The 9,916-nt window shown below is 38.0% G+C and overlaps 1 protein-coding gene across 2 annotated transcripts; it reads left to right on the top strand.

Annotated features, from left to right (window-relative positions):
- Nucleotides 1-3,613: 3,613 nt before the first annotated feature.
- Nucleotides 3,614-9,605, top strand: LOC122059679. Of its 2 annotated transcripts, XM_042622652.1 has the most exons (4): nucleotides 3,614-4,391; nucleotides 4,509-4,681; nucleotides 4,807-5,041; nucleotides 9,579-9,605. In XM_042622652.1, exons 1-3 carry the CDS (start codon nucleotides 3,801-3,803, stop codon nucleotides 5,012-5,014), a joined length of 972 nt encoding a protein of 323 aa, XP_042478586.1. In that variant the 5' UTR covers nucleotides 3,614-3,800; the 3' UTR covers nucleotides 5,015-5,041; nucleotides 9,579-9,605. The 2 variants fall into 2 exon arrangements, with proteins under 2 accessions (XP_042478586.1, XP_042478579.1); XM_042622645.1 differs by lacking the exon at nucleotides 9,579-9,605 and having other exon boundaries at nucleotides 4,807-5,217.
- The last annotated feature ends 311 nt before the right edge of the window (nucleotides 9,606-9,916 follow it).

Below are 9,916 nucleotides of genomic sequence, written 5' to 3'. Positions count from 1 at the left end.
AAACTCAAGAAGATCCCAAAACTACTGAAGGCTGATTTTTATGAAACTTTTTATCAAATTGAGAAATATACCTTGCCAACTGAGACTAGTCCTCCACCACTGACCCATCCTCCTTATGCAGAGATTTGATCTGATTCCTCGTACATCTCATCTTCACTGACAAGTGGAAAAGCTTAGAATTGCAGTCCCCTCCTTCCCTCCATTTCACTTAATTAAACATTAAATGTAATTAAGTGTAAAGTCTTTTCTAAATTTCTTATGATTTAATAAATGTATTAAAATTTCTAAAATTTAAGACAATTAAAGTCTATTTAAGGCCCTTTTAAGGCTTTAATGGTACATTAGCCTGTTTAAGATCCGATTATAGCCCAATTAACCCTGTTAGTAAAATCCCAGTTAAAGCTTGAAACTAGACCAAGCCAAACCTAGCCCGACCTCGACCAATAAATTCCTTAAATAAATAGTTCACAGTGCAAGTAGCCAAGAGGCACATTAGGCCCAACTAGGCCTGACCGAGCCTAACTGGTTGACACCCCTATGTGCTTGTGAGACATTCCATTATATCCAGCTGGTGTGTACATCATTCTCTTTTTATATTTTTTCTTAATCCATATTTCATGTATATATTCTCTTGTAAACTATAAACTAATAAGGGGAGGGTTCCACCACAGCGCCAATATGAGGAGGAATTTACACTTTTTTTCATAGGAAGGAAGAAAATATGTTAATTTAAAGAGTGTTTGAAAAATAGTTTGGAGCTCCTTGATCAATATTTTCTTATCCATGGTTTTATTGACTATAATCTTTAGGGCAATAACTAGAGTGTTGTTATCCTTTTAAAAAATAAGTATTTTTTAAAAATAAAGAAATCTACACATTATACCAATGACAATGCAGAGAATGACATTACCCACATAAGGTTCACATGATCATAACAAAAAAAAAAAAAAAAAGTAATAAAGAATTTCATGTGTGGAAAATATTACTCTCATGTCGTGGCAATTCTTTTCTCAAAATAATAATAGAGAAAATATGAAGTAAAAAAAAAAAGGCATGGCATGCTAATACAAGTATCTAAGGTGGGCCCAAACAAATATATTCTAAGGGCAAATGTGTAATTTTATTTTTTGTCATATAGGCCAAAAAATATAACTTACGAAATTAAGAAATAAGATTGGTGGCTCAACCCATCCCCGAAGTTGGACACGACTCTCACTCATCCCTTCTAGGGCTCTTGAGCCTCTGACCCTTTACCAACGGGATTGTCTTATTTGCTAACGGCCCCACTCAAAGGATAGCCATTGAATGAATTGGTGGCACAAAATGTAATATCTATGAAATAGAAGCCAACTTGTAGTGTTTCATTCACAAAAATCCTCTCTTTTTGTCTCATGCAACGCTTTATCTTAATTCACTATTGCCAATAAAATCTATATCGGAGGATATTATGTATTTAGTTACTCATTTTAAGTCTTGGTGTAAGAAAGGCTTTAACCGAAAAAAAAAAAAAGGAAAAAGGAAAGCACCATTAATAATGTGTACGACAAGTTGACATATTTTCTACCATATATTCAAGAGTTATGTTCTTATGAGGGAAACTACTTGATTATCCAGATTTAGGTTTCTTATTACCAAATTACCCATTTATTGTTTCACTTAACAAATTCACACAAATTTAAGTTTTGGTTTACAAAAATACCCAATGCAGTGTATGTTCCTCATTTACATACTACTTTTTACATTTTTACCCCTACCCACTTCTTCATCTTCTTTCTTTTTCTTCTTTGAACATGGATAGGAATCAACTCCATGCAACATTCCCACATTTCTTGAAACTCCTATAGGTTCTCTCTTTTGCACTATTCTCAAACTCAATATTCTCTCTCTTCCCAATCGTATCTCCAAGGGAACAACTCTCTACTCTGATTAGCTTCCTTGCTATTCTTAGAGAACCCATATATTAGACAACAACAATGACCTTCTTCTCCTACCTGAATCGGAATTACTAACCTGGAGTGCATCATCAACGGATAACGCAAATCGGTCTGACCTAGAAAGGTCAATCCCATCATCGATGCTATCTTCTGCGAGAGATCTGCTCTTCTATACAGCTAAAATGTCACTCGGTTCACTGAGACCGCATCAACGAAGTTCCTTACCATGCCTGGGATGAAGGTAGAACCACAATTAGAAGAAGCCAAAGCTTGAAGATAATGTCCGGTGCGAGAGAAAATTAGCACAATTCAGAGTCTTCGGGGAGAGATTCGATGACAGAACACCTAGGAAAGGATTCCTAGATGAATGAGTCACGAGTAAATCTGATCTTGATGCGAAAGAAGCTTTGATCTTCTCATGGGTTGAATTTTATTTTTACAGGAAGTTCACGAACCAAGTAACAATTGCGTTGAAGATGTGAAAGATCGGGTTTCGGGTGGGGTGGAAGGCGAAGAATTTGCAAGGGGCAGGAATGAAGCTTGTCCATGGTGACATATCCGATGTTACAATTGTTGGATCCTAAGCTTGGAGTGTGAACTATTGTGTAGCTTCTTTCTTCTCTTTGGGCTGGATGAGGGAGTACTTTGTAGAAGCATTGTTTTAAAGAAGAAGGCGTGATAGGGTATTGGTCAACAGAGAGAGATGCCAATAGCAACATCGGGTTGGTACTTGAAAAGAATGGGATGGGGCGAGGGATAGCAGCGGAGGGTTGGAGTTGCAAGGTGATTGGAAAAGGGGGAGGAGGTTGTTGAGTGAAAGTTACTGTTTTGGGTAGTTTTGTAAACTCAAACTTGATTTTGCGTATGTTTGTTAATTGAAATATAAAATGGGTCATTTTGTGAGGTGAAACTCAAAAATAGGTAATAATATAATTTTTTTATATATATATTAATAACAAAAACTAAAACAAAAAACGAGACCACCACAAAATTTTAGTATAAAATGAGTTGGCGGCACAAAATGTAATATTTTTGAAATAGAAGCCTATTTATAGTCTTTCATTTAGAAAAATCCCATCTCCTTTTGTCTCATGCAACATTTTACTATTAATCCATCATTGCCATTAAGATCTATATGAAGATATTATGTATTTAACAATTATTTTAAATTTTATTATAAAAAATATATTATCAATAATGTGTACGACTGTTTCACCTATTTTCGATCCATAGATTCAGGAATTGAATTCGTTTGTCATAAGTTTTTTTTTACGTTAATAATAAAATTTATTCTTTTTCTTTTCAAGAAATACAAAAACAAAACACGAGCACCACAAGTTTTTAGTATAAAATGGCACACAGAGAAAGCATTGACGTTGTCAGAGTAAATATGGACCGTCGAAGCAACACATGAGTTACAATCAGACGGCTTTAAAGGGCCCCAATTCACGTGATGCAGGTTCCGGAACGTGGTTTGACGAGAGAAGTCGACGCCCGCAGAGTCGCCCCCCTTCCTGGTTTCGACGTAGGCCCACCACCATTTTACCACGTGCCGTTTTAGGAAATCTCATCCTCCTTTCCTTCTTGATTCTCTATCAACCGTTGAGATTTCTTTCCCCACCTCTCACCCTCTCTCTCTTTTTCTCTCTCTCCTATAAAATGTTCTCTGAGCAACCATTATGAAAACCCAACAGCTAAGCGAGGAAGCTTGGTTTGGCCTTCTCTTCTGTTGCTCAATTCGAAACCATCTTTGGGGTTTTAGGGTTCAAAGAATCTTCATTTCTAAACGCTTTCTCTCTCTTCTTTTGCAACAATTTAAGAAGAACAACACCTTTCTTTGAGAGAAGAAATTGCAGAGAAAAGAAAATGCTTATGCGAAGCGCATCAACACCGCTCCTAAACTCATGGATTCCTCATTCGAAGGAGCCGTCTCCAGAATCTGATCTGATTCATCAAATTCCAAGGACCAGGTCGATTACCTTAACGGCTTCGTCTTTGAATTCGTTGTCACCCATTGACGATTCAATCAACAAGATGACCAGAGCACTTTCGGAGAATGATCTCCGGGAGATCCCAATGGTGCCGAAGCCATCGAACCGGAAGAGTTTAGGTTGGGGCTTAAATGGGTTGTCCACCATTTCGGTGGAAGAGGAAGAGGAACAAAAGGTGGTGGATCCTAAGTCGTTGAAGTCCCAGTCTCTGGAACGATTGTTTTCGAACTCTGGATTGGATGGATCGGTGCTGGAGGCGACCGATGAAGCTTGTGAAGTTGGGGGTGATGGTGATGGTGGTGGTGGTGGTAAAGGGGGATCACATGGTAGGGATGGAAATGACGGATCTGGATTTTCGGGTTCCAATCACGGGAATGATAGAACTGATGTTTATTATCAGAAGATGATCGAAGCCAATCCAGGCGACGCTCTGCTCCTTGGAAATTATGCGAGGTTCTTGAAAGAGGTAACAATTCAATTCAATCGTCTATCAACAAGTTTCTTCAAATCTATGACAAAAGGGGAAATTTTGGTTCTTTCCACAAATTTGGGCGACCATTTTAGCAAATTTTGATTTGAACAGGTTCACGGTGACCTTGCTAAAGCGGAAGAATACTGTGGAAGATCAATCTTGGCAAACCCGGGTGATGGAAAGGTTCTGTCGCTCTATGCAGATCTGATATGGAATGCCCACAAAGATGCTCATCGAGCTGAGAGATACTTCGACCAAGCAGTTAAAGCCGCCCCTGATGACTGGTGAGGAATCGATTTCATATGTTCCATTTTGGTTTCTAATTGAATCTGTTCTGGGATTTATTTATTTCTTTGAAAGGGTTGATTCATCTAAACTTGTTAATTTGTTTTATATTTTGTTGATGCAGCTATGTTCTAGCTTCTTATGCTCAATTTCTATGGGTTGCTGATGATGAAGAAGCAGAAGAAGAAGAAGAAGAAGATGAGGGGCAGGTGAAGGAGGAGGAGAAAAAGGAAGAGCATGGAATGAAGAACATGAATATGATTCCACCATCATCACCACCACCAGTTAAATTCTTCCAAGGAGCCTCTTTACCTATCACAGCTGCCTCTTAAGAATAGAATCCCTGTGTATATGTCTCTCTCTCTCTCGCGCGCGCGCGCGCGTTGTATGTGTAAAAACTAAAGAGTACTATAAAAGAGGAGATTATCAATCTCTGTTAGGAGTAGTAGTCGTAACAAACAACACTACTGAGTAGAGATTAATCTGACTGTAAATATTTTTTTGGAAATCTTAAAATATTTGTTTTTTCATCCCATTTTGACTATTGCTTTGGAAATCACATCTTTAATCATGAAAATAAATAATCTTTGTAAATCACTTCCTATTTTATTTCTCTCTTGGCATTCCAGCATCAAGAAAGCTGGATGGATAGACTTTGAAACCCTATCATCACCCACTTTGTATTTCCTATATTATATTACATTTTCGTGGCATGCATTAAATAACATTTAATCTTAATGCTTACAGTTCAGATCCCATAAATCAACCCCCACTTAACAACAGAGACAAGCAATAACTTGGGTGGGTTTGGGGTGCTGGGGAGCAAGTGCAACTGAGGTAGGGTGCTCGCACGAAGCAAGCTGAAACACCCCCACGGGGTTTAGTGTAGTGGATTCAATCAGCTTATACCCTACCCAACCCAGCCCAACCCAAAAGTACAAATGTGGGACCCGTCATGGATAAAATTGTTGTAACCTAGCAGTCACTGAGAGGGGGGGTGAATCAGTGAGTCCAATTTCGATCTCTAAAAATCTATCCGATGTCTGGTCAAGAAAAACCTGATATATCTGTCCCTGTTTGCACACAGTCGTATGCACACTCAGCCTCTCATAGGCACTTCCAAGTGTGCACACCCATTCCACATTCCACGCACTTCAATATAAAATGCAAACAACAAACACCCACAACACAAGGTTTTTACGAGGTTCGGCAATTTGCCTACATCCCCGGAGTAGTGCCTGTAAAAGCTTCGTACCTACTCAATACACTACTTTTGACTGCACCCACAGTCGGGAGCACCCACACCCAATTTTTTCAAGCCGAAGCTGAGATGGCACTCATAGTGCCGATACAATGTGTAGCACCCACTACACGGGAGCACCCACTCCCAGTGCTTAGCACCCACTAAGCACACAATAAATAATACAGTAAATTGGGGCTTATATCAATGCCCTACAGTTAAGCCTTGCCTAGCAAATACATCCACAACTAGCTAGCATGCTTACAGTTCATCCACAACTAACCTAGCATGTATACATTCATCCACAACTAACCCTAGCATACATACATGCATATCATATAAAATCAAAGGTTAGGGAATCTCACAACCGATTGCCTGGGATGACTGGAAACTTGTACTGACAAGTTTGGTGCTCACACCTTCTCTCTCCTTGGCTTCTTGCTCTTCAAAGCAAACACATCCTTGCTTTCTTCTCTTCCTCCTTGGCTTTGAGTTAATGTACCATTAACACACTCCAACCACCTCTTTTACCTCCTTTAATGGCCTAAGAACATTTATCATCAAGTATGTATGTTCATTCAAGGACCAACAAAGAGGGGGAAGCTTCTCCTACCAAAATCGTAGCCTTATTTCACTCAAAACTCAATTTTCTTACTTCCATAGTGTAGGGCTTGAAAAAACAAAGAAGTTGCAACTTGGTTCACCCAAATCCGAGTTAAAATGAGGGAGATATGACCATTTGAAATTGGAGCAATGAGATAGCCTGAAATGGAATCTTCGTAGGGGTGGCATAGGCTACACCGGCAGTGCGTGCAACAGGGGCGAAATCTGACCGTAGATCTCATATAAAAGATCTTGTAATCTAAGCCCTCGGATTAAACCAATGGACAATAGATCCAAACCATTAAATTTGAATCTCGATGACATCATCATAACGTAGACGCTGACATCATCAGAAGTGTTGTCGATCTATGATTGGTTACTTTTCTGGATTTTAAGAGAGCTTGTCTCCACTCACAAAAAGAATGCATATCGACCATTGGATCCGAATCCTCCATGATGGCTTTAATTAGATTCATGAGATCATTAAGATCGAAATCTTTTTTTATACCTTCTTATATGCGCGAAACACCACAACATACCTTGATAAGGTGTAGCGCCGGTGCATCAAGAATTATGCACCTAACCAATCAAATTCTACGCACAAGTATCTATCTCGTCCATGTCAGCGCAAAATCTCAGCAGCCTTTGGATGGGCATCAAGCCTACGTGGTCGAATCTTGGTCATCCATTTCACTTCCCTTTACTCCTCTTTATTACAATCAAACCCCTGCCTCCATATGTTTCAGTGCTGAAAAACCCCTTGCAACTCAGACCTTCAAAATCTTTAAATTACACAAAAGCCCTTCAAATTTCAAAAATAAATTCCAAAAAATCCACCCAACACCGAGAGCAACTGATGGATTTTCGGTTTGGATTTTCGAACCGACTTTACTGAAATACTTATAACTTTTTCATACGATATCCGATTGAGATGAAAAAAAGTGCGTTGGAATCTTAACTGGATGCTCTACGACTTTTCAGAAGACTCAATCATCTGAATCATCCATATAAAAAGACCAAAATGCCCCTATACTTTTCCAATGACGTATCTTTCTCATACGGAATCGGAATGCGATGAAATCAGAACCGTTGGAAAGATTGTATTTTTGTCGTACTGTTACATGTAGAACACTTCTTTTAAAAAATTCATCTTCAATACCGAAACTGCCCTCGACTGACAAATGCCGTAACTTCTTCATATGGTATCGGAATGTGACGAAATCAAATGCACTGGACTAGGTAAATTACAATCTATCTTTTTCATGAAGAACCGATCTTCCAAAAATGTCATTTCCATTACCGAAAATACCCCCGAGTATAAATAGGCCAATTTTACCAGTTTTGTCCCAGAAACCCGCACCACCTATTAATGATGTATTAAACCACTCCATGCATACCAAGATGCTCTGTTATCTCATCGGTGACACTGGACACTGCCATGTCATTATTTTCATCCATGTCACCCAAACTGGCCATGTCATCAACGCCACGTGGCCGAGTTGCCAACAACGACAACCATAAAACAACAAAAATACAATAGTCTCTAGTCTTTTGTCTCTTCCATGAGTAGTGATATTGGTAATATATATATATATATATATATATCATACTACTATTAAAAAGTGCGTACTCCTTTCTATAGTAAGTTCGGGGACGACAATTAAATGGACCATACGATAATAATACTTTCAAAAAATCCGATGTAATAAAACACGTACTGCAATGATACGGTACGTGTTTAAAACTTCTTTAATACGATTGCTCTGTAAAAATCCGGGACTAAAAATGATTGTTTGAAACTAAATTCTAATCTACCATGCTTTTCTGGACACTAAAATCCAATATGGTTCTCCAATTTGAAATCATTTCCCATTCTTTTGAATTTTCACATTTAATGTTAATTAAATTAAACCCTTAAAAATGGTATGGTAGAAAGAACTAAAAGGAGAATCAAACCTGATCTCGTCTCGTAACTTTTACATTTTCTTTTTTTCTTTTTTGTACGAAAACAAGGTTCAAGAAGATGGAGAATAAATGTTTGCAATCATTCATCCCAAAGATGCACTTGGATTTTCTTAAAACTTCCATGGGGGTACAATCTAAGACCAATCACGGATCAATTTTAAGGCTTAAGAACCTCCTTCCTTCAACTCCTTCGATTTTTCAGATGAAGTATTGGAAGAACAGTGGGAGGAGAACACATGTGTCATTTCCCTCTTTCTAATTCTTTACATTGTCCAGCTGCAACTATGTTTGTAAATAATTGTCGGTCCAATTCAAATGGCGATTGTATGCTAAATTTCCTGGAAAGGTTCTCATTTCAACCCATTTTGTAGAATCCCGCCCTTGGCCATCTTTGTCTATGTGAGTCATCTCTTTTGAATCTTTTTTGCTTCTAGTTAAAATTTATTTGCAGATGCAATCACCCTCAATTGGATTTTCAACTACCAATGGGAAGAAAAACAGAGAAGATGAAGGATTGATTGGGTTTTCAACAATCGGTGGGAAGAGAAATGAAGAAGAGAATGAGAGCAAGGGGTTGATGTCTTACCTATCGCCCTCGGTCGCTGGCCACTGAGAACGGAGATGGAGGAGAAGGGGTCACTGGGGCAAGGGTTCCTCATTTTTTTGGTTTACTTAGATGAGGGAAAAAGAAGGGTTATAGTTTCGATCCATTAAGGTTCCTAATCGAAGACAAGAGTTGGGAATCAGGATTTGGCCCATTTGGGTTAATCTCATTTTTTTTAACCCAAAAGTTTTTATTGAGTATGTAACGTATTATACGAGTATTATTCGTGTATAATACGGTTATCTTTAAAATCCACGTATTAAACGATTATTTTGGATTGATATGCCAAATTACAAACTTTTGAATTAAACACTTGGATACGTGTATTTTACTAACTATGCTCCTGTCTTTGATATACTTTTTCAAAAGGATAAATCATTGACATCTACCAAAAAAAAATTTTCAAATGACCAAAAAACACAAAAAAAAATTTCCAAATGATAAAAAAACCCCTCAAAAGGAATATGAAAAAAATAATAATTATCTCTCTCTCTCTCTCTCTCTCTCTCTCAACGTGGAGGAGAAAGGGGGAAGTAATTCTTGCTATTACTCCTCCTTAAATCTCTCTTTCTCTCCATATAAATCTCTATAATTATTTAATAGAAAAAAGTTAAAAGAGGAATATAAAAAAACGCAAAGCACAAGGGGGTGGAGAGAGAGAGAATTAAATCTATGTAGAGAGATATGCCAAAAAAAAAGGGTTCCTAAAATCTCTCCCTCCATACTTAAATCTCTTATAGGATGAAAAAAATGTGGAGCACAAGGGGTAGGAGGGAGAGAGAGAGAGTGAGAGAATTAAATCTATGGAGACAGATATATCAA

This window comes from Macadamia integrifolia, chromosome 2 (genome assembly GCF_013358625.1).
Source record: "Macadamia integrifolia cultivar HAES 741 chromosome 2, SCU_Mint_v3, whole genome shotgun sequence".
NCBI lineage: Eukaryota > Viridiplantae > Streptophyta > Magnoliopsida > Proteales > Proteaceae > Macadamia > Macadamia integrifolia.
The sequence above is the reverse complement of the archived record's forward strand: the minus strand, read 5'-3'. Positions and strand labels throughout refer to the sequence as shown.